The sequence below is a fragment of the Bombus fervidus genome, chromosome 1 (assembly GCF_041682495.2).
Source record: "Bombus fervidus isolate BK054 chromosome 1, iyBomFerv1, whole genome shotgun sequence".
NCBI lineage: Eukaryota > Metazoa > Arthropoda > Insecta > Hymenoptera > Apidae > Bombus > Bombus fervidus.
In genome coordinates, this window is record NC_091517.1 from 5,570,230 (window position 1) to 5,594,092 (window position 23,863).

At 30.9% G+C, this 23,863-nt stretch overlaps 2 protein-coding genes across 7 annotated transcripts; both read left to right on the forward strand.

Moving 5' to 3' along the window:
* The first annotated feature begins 2,303 nt into the window (after positions 1–2,303).
* LOC139986083 (poly(ADP-ribose) glycohydrolase) lies at positions 2,304–6,225 on the forward strand. 5 transcript variants are annotated; one of them, XM_072001309.1, is made up of 11 exons: positions 2,304–2,322; positions 2,916–3,025; positions 3,179–3,339; positions 3,411–3,527; positions 3,608–3,766; positions 3,846–4,099; positions 4,250–4,350; positions 4,430–4,589; positions 4,660–4,978; positions 5,065–5,299; positions 5,381–6,225. In XM_072001309.1, exons 2-11 carry the CDS (start codon positions 2,926–2,928, stop codon positions 6,106–6,108), a joined length of 2,334 nt encoding a protein of 777 aa, XP_071857410.1. In that variant the 5' UTR covers positions 2,304–2,322; positions 2,916–2,925; the 3' UTR covers positions 6,109–6,225. The 5 variants fall into 5 exon arrangements, with proteins under 5 accessions (XP_071857410.1, XP_071857323.1, XP_071857585.1 ...); XM_072001222.1 differs by lacking the exon at positions 2,304–2,322 and adding an exon at positions 2,402–2,483; XM_072001143.1 differs by lacking the exon at positions 2,304–2,322 and adding an exon at positions 2,528–2,827.
* A 252-nt stretch (positions 6,226–6,477) lies between these two features.
* Positions 6,478–23,741, forward strand: Bchs (WD repeat and FYVE domain containing 3 bchs). Of its 2 annotated transcripts, none has more exons than XM_072006415.1 (45): positions 6,478–6,614; positions 7,724–7,960; positions 8,048–8,293; positions 8,371–8,529; positions 8,601–8,793; positions 8,890–9,076; positions 9,193–9,374; positions 9,480–9,831; positions 9,913–10,034; positions 10,134–10,417; positions 10,489–10,755; positions 10,870–11,160; positions 11,239–11,612; positions 11,696–11,985; positions 12,080–12,295; positions 12,399–12,800; positions 12,874–13,010; positions 13,083–13,266; positions 13,354–13,625; positions 13,706–13,935; positions 14,001–14,168; positions 14,244–14,452; positions 14,531–14,718; positions 14,806–14,954; positions 15,035–15,233; positions 15,302–15,662; positions 15,739–15,943; positions 16,019–16,439; positions 16,513–16,722; positions 16,793–16,981; positions 17,063–17,356; positions 17,439–17,674; positions 17,767–18,022; positions 18,095–18,306; positions 18,371–18,503; positions 18,587–18,740; positions 18,814–19,048; positions 19,136–19,359; positions 19,430–19,683; positions 19,748–19,975; positions 20,061–20,252; positions 20,331–20,746; positions 20,835–21,089; positions 21,167–21,364; positions 21,500–23,741. In XM_072006415.1, the coding sequence occupies exons 2-45, from the start codon at positions 7,736–7,738 to the stop codon at positions 21,612–21,614; spliced, it is 10,314 nt and encodes a 3,437-aa protein (XP_071862516.1). In that variant the 5' UTR covers positions 6,478–6,614; positions 7,724–7,735; the 3' UTR covers positions 21,615–23,741. The 2 variants fall into 2 exon arrangements, with proteins under 2 accessions (XP_071862516.1, XP_071862510.1); XM_072006409.1 differs by lacking the exon at positions 6,478–6,614 and adding an exon at positions 7,537–7,627.
* Positions 23,742–23,863: the final 122 nt, after the last annotated feature.

The following is a 23,863-nucleotide window of genomic DNA, read 5'->3' on the forward strand; positions in this document are numbered from 1 at the left end:
AAACCTGAAGGCTTTCCTATAAGTCTTGATGATATAAAAATTTAGAGATCTGTTTATCCCGAATAATAATACAAACAAACTATAAATCTTTTATTCTATTTTTTCTTCTTCGCAGTACTAATTTACTAAATTCAGATATAAAATCAAAAATTCTCAATATAAATCATGAAGAGTGCTTCATGCAATATTTACGAAAGTAATTATATACAGAATTAAGTATTAAAAATAAAGAAAGTAAAAAAGAATCAGAAAACTGTCGAAAGCAAAAGTAGGATATTTTAGCTAGGTATAAATATTAATCTACACACTCATATTTCAATATTCATAGCACTAATAATGAGACATCCAGTGCAACGATATAGGAAACTACTCGTGTTACCTGCATGAGATAATCCAGGAACATGGTTCCACAGGTCAGTGGAAGAAAATTGAGCATGATACAGGCGCAACACTACTTCAGAAAACGCGATTATTCATCAACGTAACTCTACCTAGAAAACTAATTAAAACAATCGCGATGGAAGTCCGCAACACTAATTGTTAAAACAAATTTAATAAAGATTGCTATCTATATAGGAACAAAAAGCTACTTCAAATATTATGATATTACAAATTGCAATACTGTAAAATTAATGAAAAAGCTAACTTTAAATGATAATAAACAAGATGAATTCTAATATACATGTATTATTCTTTAAGAAATTCTATCAATTCATAGGTTGCTAAAGACAGTAGCGTACAAGTAGCGAAGACAACAGAACAGTAAAAAAACACCACATAATTAAAACCACGTATTTCAAAAGAAGATATATTTTAATGCCACGCTTTTCAACAGTACAATTACATTCCGCGTCAAAATTTCACCTAGCTAACTCCTGATTGGCTAAAGCGGAACAACTTATTTATCATTGCCGCGCGCAAAATCGACATATTGTGTGCCAAGAAATTTGTTTTGATCAACAACCTACATACATGGTATGTTTATATGTTATCAACATGTTATAATTAAGTGTACATAATTGAGTGGATATAATGTTCTTCTTTTATTAAATGATATAATACAAGTGATTAAAGTGATATTTTACAGTAATTTTATATTAGAAACTAAAGCACGTTTGAGCGGATGTATGAGATTTATACCTCCAGCTTCGCTTACAAAAAACATATATTTTATTTCACGAGTGTAACGAGTATAATAATCTAAAAAAAAAAAATAAAAAAAGCACAGCTACATTTTAAAAATGCATATTAAAAAATTTTAACTGCAATTTATTATGAAATAAATTGTATTTAATATTTGCGTGAATTTATTTCATCTTAACAACCTCTCCCATTTTTCTACGAAAAGGGCACCACTGACACTGGATCAATAATCCCAAGCATCAAAAATTTTTATCTGATCCTCTGTTCAGCCATCTTCGAACGATGCACGCGTACCATTATGCATCTGCAAAATAAAGTATATGTAAAGATCTTGCAGATTTGAAAAGTCGTGAATACTTTAAACTTCATCAATTCAAAGTTATCGGCTTTGACATTAAAATTATCATTTTCATACCAGAAAATACTGCCCCATTGTTATTATAATATTTTATTGTGACATCTTTATTATGACAAGCCGAAAATATAATCGACAAGGTGCGTTTATCGATTATTACGTCACTCGGCCACAATATTTATTCTCAAATCTTCATTTCAAGTTTGAAAACTTTTGACATGAACTATCCAATTCTTTCTAATAAATTATATGTCGTTTAATAGTAAAAAATAAAAGAGAAGATAAATGATTTTATTTCTCAAAATAAGTTATTTATAATTTGTTTTTTCATAGTCAGTGATTCGATGTCCTGTAAAATGCTACGTCCATTTTTAACATTTTTGACAATTAAGTTGAATATAATTCCTATATTTGCCGTAGCAAATCACAGAGGGCGTAAGAAATACTGATTTCTGTTATCTTTCAATGTCGGTATTTCAGAACGTGACACACGAAATGCCATATAATTGTCAAGTCTATCCTGTATTTAGTCAATGATTTTAGTATAAGTTAGAAGTTTTAATTGGCTTAACATTATATTTATTTATATCTTTTATTTATATTAATTAGTACAAAAATATAAGAAATGTATTCTGTACATAACTATATAAAAACTTATATGTAGCTACTTCATATAACAAGCAACTCTACAATTATATACATAATGTACGATCTACTTTGACAAATTCTCTACCAGTATATATAATCTGTAATAAAAGTAACAATTAACATTTTGTGTTTCTCATAAGCGATTGTTTTGATCATTTAATTTCGGAATATTTGAGGTAAATATTTTTCCCCTATTAGATGTATTTCCCCTAAATGGATCGATTCATTCGAACGATTCATACCATAACACTTTATGTTTCATGCAATTTAAGTACTTACGAAATATTACGTATTGTTTTATAAAGGTGTAAAGAACATTCAGATGTGAAGTGCAAATGTAACTTTTAATGTAACATATATATATACATACATATATATATATGTATATATATACATATATATATACACATAGAAACATTAGTTGATATTAATATACATAATTTTCTGTTTGTGTACCGTTATGTCTAATTTTCCCGCAATACGTTTATCAACACGAAGAATTGTGGCGCCAAAGCAATATACGCGTAACTTCGGTTTTAATGATCGTACATTCTTGAAACGAAATTTTAAAGAATTACCGAACAATTTGTCAGTATTGTGATAATTTATTGCCACTTCAAGATTACTTTATTTATTTTCGAGACGCGTTATGTAGCTTTTAAACATCGTCATTTTATTTTTGTACGTAAGAACTTTATTTCATCTCATTTCACTATATTGTTTATTGTTATTTTCCACCATTACTATATATTATTTGTAATTCTCTCAGTTCAAGAATTATGTCGGACCCTGGATTCTCGTTTGACGAAGAAACGCTATCTCCAGATATCTTCAATGATGTAGATAACATGACAAATAACCCTGTAAATTCTGATGATTGTAAGATATTAATTGAGCACATTTAATTTTGAAGATTTGATGTTCGGGAAAATTAAAACTACGTGTATACTAAATAGTATATGTTATATGTACATACAATATTTTGTATATTTTCTTTAAATTGATTATTCAATTGCATTTCATTTCATAAAGCAAGATCAATGTCTATTGATGTTAATGGACCAGAACCTTTGGATGATGTACCTGAATGGAAAGGTGTGAGCATGGATGAGATACGTAAAGGACTAGGTGTATATGATTGCCAGGAGTTACCACCTATTTGTCCTTCTCCATCTCATATAGTATTAATATCGGTATGGATTAAATTGAATAAATATTTTTCATTAATGCATATGGATTTTAACTTAAAAATTATTTAAAATAGTTGCCATTACCGGCACGTGGAACACCAAAACCATATCCTACTCATCAAGTAGAAAAATGGTGTCAAGATTATGTTAGGATGCCGCATTCAAAACGTAGTGTGTATCCAATAGATGAGGTAAGTGAGAGATGATAACAAGTAAAACCTGGTATTATTTTCTACTCTGCAATTTCTAAATGATATAATTATTATTACAGAATGGATCTCGACGTTGTCGAAACAGATGGGAAGTAATACAGGAATCATTACTTCAAAGTTTTGTTTCGACTCATCAGTTAGAAAATGCAATACTTTCTTATAATCACACATATGCACAGCGTTGGGATTTTACTGCACTGCATCATTTTTTTTCTGAGGTAAAATCTTAAATTTTATATACCTTTTACACAATGTACTCTTTATATATTCTCATTATACAATAATTTCATATTAAAGGTACTTGATGAAGATGAAACAAATAATTTCTTTGAAACTTTGATGCCAAAGATGGTTCAACTTGCTTTGCAACTTCCTGTTTTGGTAACTGGTTCAGTGCCTCTTTTGAAACGTCACACTAATGGCACAATCAGTCTTAGCCAGTTACAAATAGCCTCTTTATTAGCTAATGCATTTTTCTGTACATTTCCAAGACGTAACTCAACTAATCCGCAATCTGAATATGGAAGATATCCATACATCAATTTCAATAGGTATTTTGTTATATGATTATAACTTTTAATAGGATTAAAGTAGATCATACCGTACAAATGTAATTAACCAAACAGTAGTACTAGCAGAACTAGTTATACATAATTTAATAATTATATACACTTAATATATTAATATATACATTTACATAGGTTGTTTTCAGCATATAAAGAGGAAAAATGGAATAAGTGTGAATCTGTAATGGAGAAGATGAAATGTATATTTCATTATTTTCGGAGAGTAACATCTAAAGGTGGATACGTTACGATTTATTTAATGAAGTATTAGTAAAGAATCAATACATTATTTATTATAATTTTTCCATAGAGCAGCCCCAGAAGGTGTGGTAACAATACAACGGCGTTATATTCCTAAATCTGATTGCCCAAAATGGGATGAACAAGTACAAAAACTATTACCCTTACATACTACAAGTAAAGGGACGATAGAAGCAGAAGGAACTGGATTTTTGCAAGTGGATTTTGCGAATAGGTATCTTATATTTTTGTAGTCAATATTAAACTAAAGTGATATTTGTTGTAAAAATTGAAAACTCTTCTAGATATGTAGGTGGTGGAGTTCTTGGTTTAGGATGCGTACAAGAAGAGATAAGATTTGTAATTTGTCCTGAATTGATGGTAACAATGCTTGTTACAGAAGAATTAGATGATACTGAAGCATTAATTGTCAGTGGTATTGAAAGATATAGTAAATACAAAGGTTATAGTAATAGTTTCAAATGGATGGGAGACTATGTTGATGAAACACCTAAAGATAGCAGTGGAAGACGATTAACATCTATTGTTGCAATCGATGCCCTTTATTTTACGCACTCAGAAGCGCAATTTAATATAAATAATATAATAAGAGAACTTAATAAGGTTAAAATTCGATGTCTATATTTATGTTAGATAGTTGATTCTTAATTGATTAATTGTGTAAAGTTTAGCAATCTTATTTTTTGTAGGCATATGTTGGATTTGTCGGTTGTGAAGGTAGTAAAAACAACCTGCCACCTATTGCAACCGGGAATTGGGGATGCGGTGCATTTCGTGGAAATCCAAAACTGAAAGTTTTATTACAGTTAATGGCAGCAGCTGTAGCAGGTCGATCAATGGTTTACTTTACCTTTGGAGACACAAATTTACGAGATGACATTGCTGAAATCTACATGCATTTTGTAAAACATGAAACAAATATAGGTATTGCTCTACATTAAAATATGTTTTAGATATTTGGAATGTATAGAATTATTTAAAAAATGTTATATTATATATTTTCAGCTCACATTTTTTCATTATTGGTGCAGTATCAAGAATTTGCTTCAACACGAAATTCAGATTTCTATCGTTTTTTATATAATCGAAGTAAAATAAAACCAATTACTCAACATTTCAGTAAAAATATTCACACGAAAATTTCTACAGCAAAAGAAGTTTTTAGAAAAAATAAATGCGTTAATAACGGAGAAAAGAGATTATTTCATTTGGATGTTAAGAAGTACCCGCAAATAGAAGAAGAAAAAATACAAGATTGGTTAACAAATGTTGATGAAGATGGTATAGATAAAAAGAAAACAGAGATTTTAAAGGAAGAATATGTAGATGTTAAAAGAACTGTAGAAAAAGAACAGATTCAGGGTAAAGATAATATAAAAAAAAAAGAAGGGCAAATTCACGATAGAGATAGCACAGAGAAAAAAAAGAAATCATCTTTATGGAAACTTTTAGAAGATACGGCGCAGGCTAAAACAATTCAAGAACATCGATTATCTGGTTTGGAATTATTAGATTCTAAGCAAGAGCTTATTTCGCAATATTTAGATAATGGTTGCAGTAAATCGACTAAAGATGAAAGTCGTCAGTCAATAGCGATATCTACAGACTCGCATAATATACAGGAATCAACTCAAATTTTAAGTGAAATCTCTGTACCTTCACATAAACACGAATCGCCAACCAAGAAAGTTGGACAAAGAAAAATTTCAGACTTTTTCCAATCAACAAGTTAAAGATCTTTAAATATATAAATTAAGGCGATCTGTTAAACAATTACATTTTCACACAAGACTTTCTAAATAGACATACATACTTTGTATATAATGTAATAACGAAAATAAATAAATAAATTAATTTTGCAAACATTGTCTTTATTATTACTATATCTATTCATTAATAATTAACCTACATATGTAAACGCGTTCAGATGTAAATATATAACATTACATATCTTTTTTTGCGGTCGTTTTTTTATTAAAATTAATATAATATAAAGTAAGTGACAATAATATTTTATTGTATATGAACATAAGGAGGTAACACAGATTCAAAAAGTGAATAGATCTGTGATTATTAGCAGTCACGTGATACTTATCGACGTATCGTGTTGGCTGTGGACCGAAGAAATCGTCGAATATCGTCGAAGATGGCTGCTACCACTGAAATATTAAATACTCTCACAGAAAGAGCAATTTCCCAAAAGAAAATGTAGGATTTTCTGGCTTGTGACGCGTTTCAGGTAATAACTAAATAATTAGTAAAGAATACAGTGCATATTCACAGGACGGTGTCTGAATTTTATTTGTAAGAACCGTGGGCGGTTACGGAGAGTCATTGTAACTTCATTCTAACTTGACATTTTGACAGGAGATAGACGTAAATATTGGACTGAGCGTTCGATGAAAAGTAGTGTCACAGATTGAAAGTATAAAAATTATTATGACACGTGCAGGAAAAATTGATTCATGTGTATAATAAACTGGATAATAGTGTTTCGTTTTGTCTTACACAACAATGTGCCATTTTCACATGTTATAAGTTCTCCGATATGTTAACGTTTCGAATAACAGCACAATAAGTGCTTAAACAGATTGTACTACCGCATATCAACGTTTACACATTACTGATCCCTTTATTGAAAGATTCATTTATTGTTTTTTAATTATATTTGTTTTCAATTCCATTTAGTTGTGTGAGTCTTAACATCATATAATTTTTAATATTATTGCTATATCAACGTACGATTACACCGTTTATTATATGTAAAATTCTTTTATACAAGCACATATATTCTCCTGTAATTAGTTGGCTTTATATAATAACATTAATAACAATATAATAACAGTTTGAAAAATTATAACTACTTATTTTTATCCAAAATTTGTGTAACTAATATCATAAATACTATAACAATTAATGAATTTTAACTATGTACTTTAGAAATAGTATGCATATATAAGCATATATATATTTATTTTATAATCTCACAATTCATTACTAATTGTTTCAAAGGAGCATTTTCTACTGCAAGTTTAATAATTTACATTGTATTTCTGTTATTTCATGAATATCTTATGTTCATGTAGAAGAATGCTGACTATGTAACTCCTTGTAATATTACTTACATATCCTTGCTATATGTTAAAAATACTATCAGTGCATTAAAAATGTAGATTTCATTTTATAAAACATATAATATATGTATAAAGGTACTAAAAAAATGTATTTAATATTCACCATAATATGAATGATGTAAGTAAAAGATATACCAGTGATATGAGTTTTTAAAAGAATTAGTATCAAATTTTTATGTTCTGGTCTTCATACATGTCATTTGTGTGCTTTTAGCAAGTATTAAATATGAACATAATGCGTAAACTACGAGGGGGTACTAGTGTTGGAAGCATGGGTTCCAGCAGTACTGGTGGTTTAGATGATTGTACTGGAAGTATAAATCCTCAACATACTGCTTTGGGTCTTATGCACCTTAAAAAACTTTTTTCTGAATATACCCATCCTCCACATCTCCTCTCTGATGCTGAACGTAATGATAAATTATATAATATGTTGCCATTATTTTGCAAGGTCAGTATTCACATATTACATAAATGGAAGTTCAACAATTTTCTTTCTTTCTAGCTAAATTATTAACTTAGATTAATTGACATTTAGGTATTTGGATCTAGTCCAACAGGAGATATGAGTGAAAAATTTTGGGACATTTTGGCATTTACACAACAAGTATCTAAGTTAATGGTATTTGAAATCAGTAGTAGGGCAAGTAATCAGAGTACTGAAACTGCAAGTTGTGCCATTGTACAATTTTTAGAAATTGAAAATAGTGAAGAATCAAGTAATGGCTGGATGTTACTATCTGCATTAAATTTACTTGCAGCAGGTGATACTTCTGTAATACAGGTATACATTTCAATTATACTTCACTATTCTAATTAATATAAACTGCTGTATGTGTTAATAGATTTATATTTTATTAGGCAATGACTACTGCTTCTGTTCCGTCAACATTGGTAAAATGTTTGTACCTATTTTTTGATTTGCCTGAAATGATTGACGACGAGGCTGATATTACAGATGCAAATAGTGAATATACTTCAAAACAACGTAGAATATTATTACAAAAAATATTTGTACAAGTACATATCTCTCATATACCCCTGATTTTTTAAATTTTTATTTAAGCAATTAAACGAATATTAATTTACAGTTATTGGTGAGATTATGTAGCCATCCATATCCAGCAGAAGAACTTGCACGCAAAGATGATCTAACTTTATTATTCTCAGCAATAACTAGTTGGTGCCCTCACTATAATGTGATGTGGCGTAAAAGCGCGGCAGAAGTATTAATGACTTTATCTCGACATGGACTTACCCAAAATGTAGTAAGCTACATTCATAGTAAGTATAAATTTAAGTTTAATCTATTTAATCATGAACTAAATATGTTTTTCAAATTTGCTAAATAATATGAAATACTGTCACTTTTAATTGTAGATAAAGGATGTATAGCACTATGTGTTGATAATATGCAACGTGTACCTGAGCTGGCACCATTGGAAGTGGTAGAAATGTTTGTTACAGTATTTTGTTTCTTAAAAGACTCTAGTGAGGTATCTCAAACACTTCTAGACGATTTTCGTGCTTGTCAAGGATATATCTTTTTATCAGAATTTTTGTTAAAGTAAGAATTTTCTAACTGTAATAATATTAGTTATATAAATTAATCTTATTAGTATAGTATTTAATATCATAACGATATTAATATTTACAATACCATTATTAATTTATGATCTGTAGACATGCTCCATCAAGATTAGAACAAGATAGTAGAGCAGAGGCACAAGATGCCATTCGGAATTTAGTGCTTATGTTGGCTTCTCTAACAATGTGTGGCCATACAGAATTAAAGCCAAGTCAAGCTAGTATGGGATCTTTGTTCCAAATGCTTGGTTTTACTTTACCTCAACCGAGTAATAGAGGTATAAATATTTCAATATATGATTTTAAATTTTCATAGTGTTATTTAATAAAGCATAATAAAGTAAGTATATCACCTAGAGTTAAAAATAAGTTATCTTTTACAGGAGGAAGTGTCAGAAATATTCAAGCATTCCAAGTATTACAGTCTGTATTTGTAAAGTCCAATTCACCACTCTTATGTTGTACAATCCTTGATGCAATATCTAGTGTATATCATAGTGACAATGCCAATTATTTTATACTTGAAGGGCAAAACACATTATCCCAATTTGCAGAAAAAATTCACCTAAAAAATCGAGAAATACAAGAGAAGCTTTTTCAACTACTAGAATTTATAGTATTTCAACTTAATTTTGTGCCTTGTAAGGAACTTATATCTCTATCTATACTACTCAAAACAAATAATTCAACCAGTTGCAGTATATTATGCATGGAAACACTCCTTAATATACTCAGGTAATAAGCAGTGTTTTTTAATTATACAACTTATTCTACTATACATACTTTATATTGATCCCGGAAAACGTATCTTTTCAGACATAATAATATATTTAAAGATGTATACAGAGAAGTGGGTATGTTAGAAGTCTTTGTTACATGTCTTCATCGTTATGCAACCCTACTCAAAGATAAACAAGCTGCACAAGATCAAGGATTAGGTATTAATATTTTCATACATTTTTTCATTTTCAAATAACATGTTTTATTTAATATACATATATATAAAAATGAAATAAACAAAGACTGTTGTTTTTTAGAATATCAAATCTGCCAAGAAGATGAGCGATTGGGTGCCTTAGTAATGGAAGCCTTGACGACATTATTAGCAAGCAATGTTCAGAATGCTAATGTGTTTAGGGAATGCGGTGGGGCACGTTGTGCTCATAATCTCGTGCCCTATATGGATTGTCGATATCAGGCACTTGGTATTGTTAGAGAATTAATACTTAGTGCAGGAGGAGACGATGACATGGCTACATTACTAGGAGTTATGCATTCAGCACCTTCTAATGCCTTAGTCTTAAAAACACATATATTAAAAGTTGGTGTAATTGATATCACTATTAATCTTTACATTTTTTAACATTACTATAAAGTATTCTAATTTTTTAGTCTCTATTGGCTTGTTTACGAGAATCTCATCGAACTAGGACTGTTTTTCGAAAAGTGGGAGGTTTTGTGTATGTTATGTCTGTCTTAGTGTCTTTAGAAGGCCAACTAGGTATACAAAGATCAGAGAGTACAGAACCTTGTAACGACATAATAAAAAGAACGCCACAGGAAGAAGCACAGTTACTGACTCTTTTACATGTTGTATTTCACACTATAAGTACAGCTATGAGATTTGAACCAGCAAATGCTAAATTTTTCCACCATGAAGTAAGTATTTATTTATTAATAATTACAGAGTAAAAAAGAGAGAACGATTATAAATAACATAATTATACAATAATAAGTGTTTATACAAATATTTATATAATATTCGATTTACAGATATGCCAATCAAGTTTGTGTGACACTTTGCGACTTCTTGGATGTTTCTCAACACAGACGAAGCTTACTGAAATAGATATAATACCAACTACGAATTATCATAATATGTTATCAGCACTATTTACTGGGAGCGTATTAGAACCGGTGTTCTCAGATGTTATACCAAAGACATTATCATATGCATGCTTATTACTACGACTTCTGTATGATGTAGCACTTGACTCTTTTGATAAGCCAAATTTGGCAGGTCTAGGAATGAGATCGCCAAATCATAAACAAAATAGCGTTGAGGTGGTTCTTAAATTTAATTTATAGTACATAATAATGAATGTTATTAAATTACTAAACTAAATATTATATTATTTTTAGCAACAAAGATCTTTCGATTCACCGGGAAGCGGAAAGAAAAGTGGTATAAATTCTTTAAATCTGAGTCCACCTACTCCTGAACCAATTGTAGTTCATCCTGGCATAGTTGTTGGAATGTTATATTTACTTCCATCAATCTCAGAATCATCCAATCCACAAATGGCTTTAGCTTTACAATTGTATGTCGCAGAAATTATTAAAAGTTTAGTGCGATCCGAAAGAAACCAACAAATAATGTGTGATGCTGGAATGGCGGGTGAATTGTTATCTATAGGTAGAATAGCTTTGCAAGATGAAACACATCCTTTACATCAACCATTACAATATATTATAGAAAGACTTGCAGCACAATCCTTAGAACCACGTGATTTAAGGTAAGATGCAAAGGAAGGTTTAGAAAAATACTAATCAAAAGTAATATTTGTATATGCACTATATAAAATTTTTGTAATTAAAGGGAATTTTTGCGTTTGGGTGATCCATTATGCTGTATTTCACTTGATGATATTGAACTAAATAAACCTCGAGGCGGACCCGTGCCGTTGACGCGTATTAAAACTTTAGTATCCATGACAACACCAAAGGATTTTCGAGCACACGGTTCTTGTACTTTACCGCCTTTCGTAGAACTGGATATGAGTGCTGAAGGATTTGCATGTCTATATTTACCTAGTGTTGCACCACAAAGCACAACTCCACCTACAGTGGTAGCTGCTGATAGTAGCGTACTTGGTGGAATTGGTTCTGGTAAGTCTTAAATATCTTTAAGATGCAGGTATTAAAGAATACATATTCTTCATTTATAAAAGATTTGCGTTTGCATCCAATGTTAATTTTTTAGGTGATAGGTTATTTCCCCCACAAACTGGTCTGACTTATAGCACATGGATATGTGTTGACAAATTTAGTGATCCTAGAACTGATCCTCACTGCGTGCGACTGCTAACATTAGTTCGTATTCCACAATCAACAAGGGATTTGATTTGTTTAACTGCAGTGCTTAGTGCAAGAGACAAAGCTATTATTGTATCTACACAAGAAACACCGTTACCGCAAAGTAAGTTTTATTAATTTTTTATTTCTCTTTGTCCTTATCCTTACTTACTTCTAATCTTTTCTACAACATAAACCTTATCCTACAAATTAAATAAAAATTTCAGATGTAAGTGAATGGGAGCCAGAAGGAACTGGTGAATGTGGTGCAAGAGTCTGGTGTCCAGACTTGCTTCATGAAGGTCAATGGCATCATATAGCTATTGTATTAAATCGTGCTGTTTTAAAAAATTCAAGTTTCTCGTTATATTTGGATGGTCAACATATTCATAGTCAAAAGCTTCATTATATTACACAAGTTCCTGGAGGAGGAGCAGCAAATTTGACAGTAGCATCTCCAGTATATGGGTATATAGGTACACCACCTTGTTGGCGACGGTATTCTAGACTAACATGGAAACAAGGACCATGTCACTTAATAGAAGAAGTATTTAACTCTCAAAACATAACAACATTATTTAAATTAGGCCCACATTATATGGGAAGTTTGCAAGCTCCACAGTTGTCAGGTATTAATATAAATTTTATATAAGTCCATACATTTATTTTTATTTAATTAAAAAAACTTAATTTTTTATACAGGACAAGAGCCTTTAATGCCTCTTGTTGCAGAAGAAAAAGTTGTATTTGGATTAAATGCTAAAGCAATGTCCCAATTAACATTAGCTAAAATTAGGAAAGTTTATAGTCGGACTGATAACAAATCAATTGCTAAACAGGTATATACAACCATTTCCATTTATAAACATATCTTCTGTATGTATTAATTAAATATTGTTATTATTTGACAGCTTGGTATGTCATCGCACGAAAATGCCACTCCTATTAGAGTTCTTCATAATTCAGCAGGACATCTTAGTGGACCAGCACGAGCACTTGGTGGTGTAGTCGTTGGATATCTCGGTGTTCGAGTCTTTAGCCCCCGACCTGTAGCTACAATGATTGATAATGTAGGAGGATGTTCAGTATTGTTAGGTAAAACTTTTTACCAATTTGTATTTTAAAATATATTTAAGTATTTATTTAAACAAAAATTTAAAAGATAATCATTCGTTTTAATAGGTTTAATAGCTATGGCACAAGATGTAGAATCTTTATACGCTGCTGTTAAAGCTTTAGTGTGTGTTGTGAGATCCAACCAAGTTGCCCAACAAGAAATGGATCGCAGAAGGGGATATCAAACATTAGCAATGTTACTAAGAAGGAAATGTCCTCTTTTAAATAGTCATATTTTACATCTTACATTCAGTCTTGTTGGTACAGTAGACAGTGGTAGAGAAACTAGTGCAATACCTAATGTTATGGCATTTCAAGATCTTCTATGTGATTTGCAAGTACGATTTCTTTTTATTCTTAATAGATAATTTATCCTTAGAGCAAACATTATGAAGATATTGAAACATTATACTTTTAGATTTGGCATGAAGCACCTGGTGAACTTTTAAGATCACTTCTAGAACATTTATATGAATTAATAGCAGAATCAAGTGAGAAAAGAACAAATTTACGTTTAATGAGAGATTTGCAATTAGTACACAAATTGCTACATATTTTAAGTGATGTAAAACAAAGTAGTACAAGACAAATTTTGCTTGCATTACTAAGTATTCTATTAAGTCAACCAAGACAAGCTGATTTACTTTGGTAATTTAACATACTCTAAAAAATATAATTATATTATATGTGTATATCGATAATATCTTTTATAGGTTTGGGCAATTTATTGTTGCTACATTACCTCAAAGTTCGGAAAAGCATTTAATTCTTCGAGAAAGCGAAGGAAATAAAGAAGGAGAAGGGGAACACATACTCTTACGAAATCGTTGTTTGCAGCTTTTACACTCTCTGTTATTTAATGGCCCCAAAGTGAATGTAAAGTAAGTGAAACGAAGAAGGTAGATATGTAAACAAACTCACTATAGTTTCTGTATTAACTTAATAATGTGTTGTAGTATGTGCGAGGAATTAGCTAAAGTATTAGGTTTAGATTGGATATTACTATTTCTTCAGTCTGGCCTTCATAGTACCACCGTAATATGGGGGTTACGAATTTTAGTAGCCATTTGTTCTGTACAATCAATATTACAAAAATTTAAAGAAGGAACTAGTAATGGTGGTTGGTTACGCCATACAGACCATAATAAAATGGTATTAGCACTTGGTATGTGTATAAAAGTTATTAAGCTTTAAATAGTTGTATTTCATACTTTTATGTTATATCTTATTTTTATATTTCTAGGTTGTCATCAGCAAATAACTGGTGGTGAAACTAAACCATCTGGCCTTCATGTACCAGGATTTCAACATTTAGGATGGTTATTACCGCAGCATGTAGATCTTGTTCCAGAATTATATTTTCTTTTTATTGCTCTCATGATGGGACAACCCGTAAAATTATTGCCTACTGATTCCAAAGTTATTTTAAAAGTTCAGTAACATTTGCATACTTTTTAATGTCTTACAGTATTTTAATCAGGCGTAAATATAACAAATATTTATGTTTTATGATAATAGCTCGATTTGGACAATGTATGGAACTTCTTGTTTGGTGTTCCTGCAAATCATACACTATCCTCTTTTGCTAGTAGAATCAATCTTTGTCCTGAGGCTGTGGTAACTTTATTAGCAATGGTACGAACAATGTTGAATAATTATTCAATCAAGTAAGTTTATAATTGAAATTTATCTCTTTTTCAATTAATTACTTTATAATATATTAACGTGTATAATTTTTATTTAATAGCCCTGAATCTTTGCCTGATTGGTTAAGCGATTATCCAGTGACAATAATACAGTTCCTTTTTTTCCTTTACCACAATTTCACTGATTTTATGCAAGTATTTATGTCTGCGGAAGTATTGGGTGCATTAGCTGGTACTTTGTTTCCAAAACCTGCAAGCTCTAGTCAAGATAGTAGTGGAGCTAGTACTCCAGCAGATGAGGTGAAACTTAAAGATTAATGATAATCTTTTTAATAGGAAAAAAAATTTACAATAAGATTTTATTTTAGCAAGAACCAGTGTTAGTAAGATCTCCATCAAAGGATGTTGGCTTAACAAATCATCCAGCAAAGAAATTTGTTATGGATTTCATGCGAGTTATTGTAGTAGATTCCCTTTCTCTGCCTGTTAGTGCAAAATCTCCACCAGCAATTGATTTAGTTTTGGAAGCATGGCCAGAACATGCATCTACAGGGCAACAGACACGTTATCAAACAGAAATTCTATCTATTTTAATGGAGCATCTGTTAGCTGCAGACGTTCTAATTGGAGAACAAGCAGCATTACCTGTCGTTCCTGGTGGATCAGTTAATAATATAACAAGTAATGTGTGTTACGTTGCAGCCAGAATAGTTGACAAATTGTGGCAAGGTAAATTTCTAAATTTTCACTTTTTATAGCCAAATGCATAATCGAATATTTATCATTATTATTTGATAATATACAGGTGCTTTGACGAAAGACCCACATGAAGTGTTTGATTTTATTGTAAAATTAATTGGACAAGCAAAAAGACGACCAGGTGTCGTTAGTATGGAAGGACTTCATCACTGTTTAAACAGAACAATTTTATTTTTATTGTCACGAGCAACGGATTCTATAGCCGATCAAATGGCTGTGTTAGAAGCGTTGCATAAACTTACCACCCACAGGTGAGATTAATATTTTTTGAAATAAAATTTTTTGCAAATTGTAAATGAAATCTAATTTAAATATATTTTTTATAGATTGTTAGTTTTCGGCGCTGGTAATCATGAATTAGAATTTATTGGTTGTCTGACTTATTGTTTATTGCAACTAACAGCTGATATAAAGATTATGCTTGATACGAATACGAAAACAACATGGCACGTTAATCCACAAGTTGAAGCTAGTGATGATAGATTAACATCTCATCAAGGTCATAATCTGATGGCAGTTGCAGCTACAAGAGTTTGGGAAGAGTTATATGTATGTAAAAAGCCTGCTATAGAAGAAGTTTTTAAAATTACTCTTCCAGCACCTATAGGTAACGAACGGGCTCCCGAATTATCGGTAGTGAGAGATCAAGTACATGAAGCTGCAACTAAGCTTTGGTTGAATTATGTTGTTATGGAAAGAAAAGCTTCTTATAGAGTTCCTTGGGAACTTCATAATCAAATACAATCGGTAAATATTCGTTTACAGATCCTAGTAATAATTTATATAAAATAGAATGTGTAGAAAATCATATTGTGTTTAGAAAATCCAAAAAGTAACAGGAGGTTTAACAAGACTAGCAAGTAGAACAAAAGTTCGGAAAGAAGAATCTGTACGCGTAAGATTGAGATTACATCAGAACACTGTTGCACAATGGACAGAGCAACATATTGCATTAGTCCGTGAACTTGCTGCAGCGAAACGTTTGCAATATATACAAACTAATCAACATACCCAGCGATATGTATATCAAGTAAGGATATCATTAAAAAAATAAGAAAAAGAAATGTCAATAATTGTATTAATAATTTTGCATTATACAGGAGTGGTTACAAACCGAGACTGAATTAACAAGAGAACGAGGTCTATGGGGACCGCCAACTCCTACTAGGCTCGACAAGTGGATGTTAGATATGACTGAAGGCCCATGCAGAATGAGAAAGAAGATGATGAAAAATGAACTTTTTTACATACATTATCCCTACCGACCTGAATTAGAGCATCCTGATAATGTAAGCTAGCTTCACTATTAAAAGAAGAAGAGGAATATTAATTAATGATGAAAAATAATTTACTTATTTTGATTTTTATAGAAACAATTGAAGTACAAAGTTGCGACAAGCACTGATAGTAAAGAATACTATTTAAAGCAACTTGATAATTCATCTGGTATGTTTGAACGTGAACGCGATCCTGTTATTGATGATACACCGTTAAATGTTAACGACGCCTCTACGGAAAGTGAACCTCCTATGGTACCATGTACACTAGAACGTCATGCCAGTGAACCTGATGAAGCACCAGAGGATAATGAACAAGAAGAAGAAAATAATCAGACTGTTCCAGACAATCAAACTTTGATACGACTATTAGAGGAACATGAAAAAGTTTGTCTTTTTCCTTTTGCTACAAATATAAATAAATAAATAATCTATATATGCAGCATTTAAGCGCTTTTTATATTTCCAGATAAGTCACATGTTCAGGTGTGCTAGGATTCAAGGTTTAGATACAACTGAAGGTTTGTTGTTGTTTGGAAAAGAACATTTTTATGTAGTTGATGGATTCACACTGTTAAAGTCTAGAGAAATAAGAGATATCGAAAGTTTACCCGAAGCTTATGAGCCAATTTTACCATCGCCGGGATCTCCAAGAAGATCCAGAGCTATGAGGCAATGTTCAAAATTTAATTATGAGGATATCAGGTAATAAATTTGTATACAACGTGAAACTAGATTATTGTATCTAATTTTGACACGTCAACAACAGTTATCACGTTTTGCATGTTTTCCTGTAGGGAAGTACATAAAAGAAGGTATTTGTTACAACCGATGGCATTAGAAGTATTTAGCGGAGATGGTAGAAATTATTTATTAGCATTTCCTCGTAAAGTAAGAAACAAAGTTTACCAAAGATTTATGACATTTGCAACAGCGATTGCTGACAGCGCACAACAATCAGTTGCTGGTCAAAAGAGAACAGCAAATGTAGAACAAGCTACAGGTTTACTTTCGAATTTAATAGGTGAAACTTCTGTTACGCAACGATGGGTGGTTAGTATTTTAAGTGATATTAAATTTATATTGTTCATATTATAGTTATTTATGGAAATATTTATTTTATAGAGAGGCGAAATATCCAACTTCCAGTATTTGATGCATCTGAATACTTTAGCTGGTCGTAGCTATAACGATTTAATGCAATATCCGATATTTCCCTGGATCTTGGCCGATTATGATAGTGAAGAATTGGATCTTACTGATCCTGCAACATTTAGAGATTTTAGTAAACCTATGGGTGCACAGAGCCCAGAACGGTTATTACAGTTTAAAAAGAGGTAATGTAACTAAATGAATTAATATAAGAAAAATAATTTAACTGTTAATTCACATTTAAATCAGATATAAAGAATGGGATGATCCACATGGAGAAACACCTCCTTATCATTATGGGACTCATTATTCCTCTGCAATGATAGTTTGTTCATATCTAGTGAGGATGGAACCATTTACACAACATTTTCTGCGATTACAGGTCTATACTAATTAAAATAAAAAGGTTTAATTTATAGCACGGAATTAATTACTACTATAATACATGAATTATGAAATTTCTAGGGTGGACATTTCGATTTGGCGGATAGAATGTTTAATAGTATAAAGGAAGCATGGCTTTCAGCATCTAAACATAATATGGCTGATGTAAAAGAACTTATACCAGAATTTTTTTATCTTCCAGAATTTCTTGTTAATTCAAATCATTTTGATTTAGGTAAATATTACGAGCCAGACATGGATATATTATTAATAGAACTGTATACATTAGCACTATATATTATTTGTAGGTTCTAAACAGAGTGGTGTGCAATTGGGAGATATTGTATTACCACCATGGGCAAAACAGGATCCTCGAGAATTTATACGCGTGCATAGACTCGCTCTAGAATGTGATTATGTATCACAACATCTTCATCAATGGATCGACTTAATATTTGGTTGTAAACAAAACGGCCCTGCTGCGGTTGAAGCTGTTAATGTATTTCATCATTTATTCTATGAAGGCAATGTTGATATTTACAAGTAAGATTTTGTAGTACCTATTTTGCAGTACTTTTCCTAATTATATTTTATGGTTTGACTTTTATAATTCCTATTGTATTCTTCTAGTATTGATGATCCTTTAAAGAAGAATGCCACTATTGGATTTATTAATAATTTTGGCCAAATACCAAAACAGTTGTTTAAAAAACCTCATCCAGCTAAAAAAATGACTCAGAGAACTAGCGTTATTGATCCAGGACCTATTACTCCTGGCTTAAGCATTACTACATCTGACAAGTTATTCTTTCATAATCTTGATAATTTAAAGCCGTCACTTCAACCTATCAAAGGTTTATATAGTTATATAAAGATCTAGTTATTGAATCATTATGAATCATAATTAGTAATTTACTTTTTTAGAATTAAAAGGTCCAGTTGGACAAATACTTCATGTTGATAAAGCAGTGTTAGCTGTGGAACAAAATAAGACACTTATTCCTCCAACATATAACAAATATGTAGCATGGGGTTTTGCAGATCATTCTCTCAGAATAGGAAACTATGACAGTGACAAAGCAATATTCGTTTGTGAAGCTATGATACAAAGTGGTGGTGAAATAGTTGCTTGCGTTTGTCCGTCTTCCAAATTGATAGTAACTGCTGGCACAAGTTCTGTAAGTTATTGCTTGAATTTAGTTTTTGTTTCAGCAATTCTTTGAAACAGAACTGTTTTAATAGGTTGTGACAGTTTGGGAATATACTAAAAGGCAACTTTCTATTAAACAATGTTTGTATGGTCACACGGATGCTGTTACATGCTTATCATCTAGTCCAGCATATAATGTAATTGTATCAGGATCTCGAGATGGTACTGCAATTATATGGGATTTGTCTCGTTGCTTATTTGTTCGTCAACTTCGCGGACATGCAGGACCGGTAGCAGCGGTAGCTATAAACGAACTGACAGTACGTTTAATATATTCTGTAAAGTATAATGAACAAGAGCAAAATATAGATTTATATCACATAAGCGTAACATGATTTTTTATAGGGCGACATAGCTACTTGTGCAGCTACTTGGTTACATGTGTGGAGCATTAATGGCGAAGAACTTGCTAGTGTTAATACATGTGTTGGGCGTGCTGACAGAATGCAGCAAATTTTATGTGTTGCTTTTAGTCAAACTCACGAATGGGATTCACAGAATGTTATTATGACTGGATCAACTGATGGCGTAGCACGCGTGAGAATAACGCCACTTATTAAAATATTTAAATTCTATAGTATTGTACATAAACAGAAAAATATCATATTTTTGTAGATGTGGTCGATGGATTATGTACAAGTGCCTGCAGAAGAAGAGAAGCTAGAGGAAATTACTACTACCAAAGAAAAACATATGAAGTCAAATAAAAATGAAAGTCAAAATGAAAATACGAAAAAACGAGTGCATGAATTAGTTAAACAAATGAGCATTTCTGCCGAAGGATCAAGTTTGCTCGCAAAAAGTGGTTCAGAAAGTAGTCTTTCAGAACCCGAAAATGCTAAAGAAGCATCAAGATTGCATGAAGAGAAAGAAGAATGCTCGGATAACGAATCAAGTAATGGTTCCAGTAATAAACCATCGCCGCAGAATAATACTCCTACTATTGTGCTTCGTAGAAAGAGTCGTGGAAATCCAATGTTTCGTAAAAGTGAAGGCGGTGGACGTGCAGATAGCGAGGGTACTCAGACAAGGTACTTAAATACACCTTCTGTTCTTTAGAACAAATATTTTCATTTATTCAGTTTTTACTATAATAGTATTGAACAAATTAATTCATAGCGAGTCATCTAATAATCCTGCGGATTCTGAAGGAGCTCTACGAGCTAGTAAAAGTGATACTAGTTTAACAGATAGTTTCGTCATGGTTACGGAAGCTGATACAAAACCTAAAAAAATTAATCCACAAAATATTTTAAGGGACGGTTTTAAATGGCAACGGCAATTAGTATTTAGAAGTAAATTAACGATGCATACTGCATATGATCGCAAGGATAATGCGGAACCAGCATCTATAACAGCCCTCGCAGTATCAAGGTAAAATATTTATAAATTATTTTTTATTTGAAAAATATATAAAATATTAAAAAATTAAACATTTAATTAAATCACAGAGACCATAGGACAGTGTACGTTGGAGATACAAGGGGAAGAGTTTTTTCATGGAGCGTATGTGAACAACCGGGACGTACGGTGGCAGATCATTGGCTTAAGGATGAAGGAGCAGATTCATGCGTTGGTTGTGGAGTTAGATTTAATCTTTATGAAAGGAGACATCATTGTCGTAATTGTGGACAAGTATTTTGTTCAAAGTAAGTTACTATGATACTATAAATTATTTAAATAAATTACAAATTCACAACCTGTTTTCTCTTACTATATTTACTGTACTTTACTATACTTATTGACATAAGTATTTTGTTAATATTTTTATACTTTATATACAGATGCAGCCGATTCGAATCGAAAATATCGAGACTCGGTATTTTAAAGCCCGTTAGAGTTTGTCAAGGTTGTTATTCGTCATTACGATCTCAGCATTCTGCTGAAAGCAGCATTTAAATATAGTAATGTATTGTATGGTTTCGTATAAGTTATTGGTTTCAGAATGGGTACAGCGAGAATGTATGTACATAGCAACCGCAACGTACCCTTTTATGTTTTTATTCGTATTGTTTTACAAGAGAAACGAGGCGTGCATTTCCTTGCTTTTTTATATTTTGTACGATACATTGTTTTAAAAGATTATTTTACCAGAGAGACAGAAAAATTGATCGCTGCATTTTTCGTATAATCAATTTTGGTTTCAACAATCTTTCATGTTGCGAATTGAGATCATTTCATTTCTTTTTTTCTCCATGAAATAAATATAATATTACAATACACTCCTGTCGATTTTATAATATTGCTTGTATATTTTTACTATTTTAATGAATTAAGCTATTTCCTAATAGTGATCGGCCTGTTTCACATTATCGACAGGTTTGTACTGGAAAATTTAAAAAAAATAGTATTTGAAAACTGACATGACATTTAAATCTCTAATATGTAAAGTACATATTATAAAACACGAACATATTTTTCGTTTTTAATATTTGACTCTTAATCATTTCTAATACTTTTCTACATCATGTGTATTTGTATTTTATATGCCGAAGAACAATGTGTACAGTTACATTCTGTATTGTATATTTGATTTATATGTTGCACTTAATTCTTAACAGCAAAAGGAGACTTTATATACAGACATATATACGAAATCATGTATAGCTGCACTTGTTTAATATGCGTAGTCTGTGATTTTTTTCTTTCCTATTTTAATTTAATGAAGCTATAATTAATAAATTTCTTGAGTAATTATTACTAATAATAATAAGAATAATAATATATAGAATGTATATTATGCTATTTACGCGATTCATTTCTCTGTCATAACGCTTATATCGTTTCTCATATTTGAGTGTATTAAATAATTATTGTTAATATTTATTTTAAATTATGATAAAAATTAATACAAGATGTCAATACTGTTAATGGAAAAATATTAGATTTAATATTATTAGATTAACCAAAAAGTTATATTTATACCGTCTATTTGCACTGTTCTTGTTTACATTATGTTTTACGTATAATTATTGCTTAATAAAATGCTTTTATTTTCTTTTTTATAATATCATCATGTACATAATGCAGTAATAATACGCGGTGTAATTTATTCTAAAAATTATCAGTGGTATATAATTTATTACTGTATCATGAAAGACAAGTCTTTTATTTTTCCATTCTATAGAACTGAAAACACTAATAATCTCAAAATTCAAGAATATATGTATTACAAGAAAAAAAAGGAGAAATACGCAATTGCAGTGCACCCTTTGTGATCGCTGCCTCTATCGATATAAAACTCATAAATTTATAATAGACAATACCTTAATTACGTTAAAGTGTTATTAACTGTAAGATGGTTATGAAACCATAGACTCTAAAACCAGCAGTAATATTGTAAGCAATGTCATAAATGTGAAATACGCTCGTTTGTTCACAAATTGATATATCATGAATGCATCTGTAAAATTAATAGTAAAGAGGGAGATAAATTAAAAACATGTTCTTGGATAAGTGTTTTGTAGAGTTTTAAAAATGGTGAAATATTGCAAACGCAACATATTCTTGGGAAAATTAAGTTTGTCTAACAGTTAAGAAGAATCAATGAATACCGACGAAACATACAAAGATTTGTATAAATACAATGATCGCGGTATTAGGAAAAGAAATTGTCTCCCTATATGGATAACGAATTCTACCATTTGTATTCTATCGATACACTTCCATTTTTCTAAAGGCACAAATTTTATAAAGAACAAGAATAAGAAATAGTGTGGTGATTAAAAACTGAGAATGAGATAAACGCAGCTTAAATATCGCGAAATATTGTTTCAAGGTGGTACTAGTAAAGTACTATTGTTACTAGTCAAATGCAATGTGAGCACAATGTTAATGAGTATTCTTTCAAAAAGAATGCTTTTGATATAAAGGTTAAAAGTAGATAATGCTGGGAATGGTGTGAATGAATTCCAATATTTGAATCTCTTAACTATGCGCCGCATAAAAAGAGTTATTACGTATCTTACGGAAATAATATCTGTGTGTCATTATTACATGCCAGTTCTAATAAAACATTGCCAACTACCTTTACTTTTGTACTCCTACTTATATATACAAAAAACAAAGCTTATACTTAGTTTTACAATGGAATTGGAATGCTTACAATTAATTCTAATTAACAGTTGTAGATATTAATTTTGAAATTT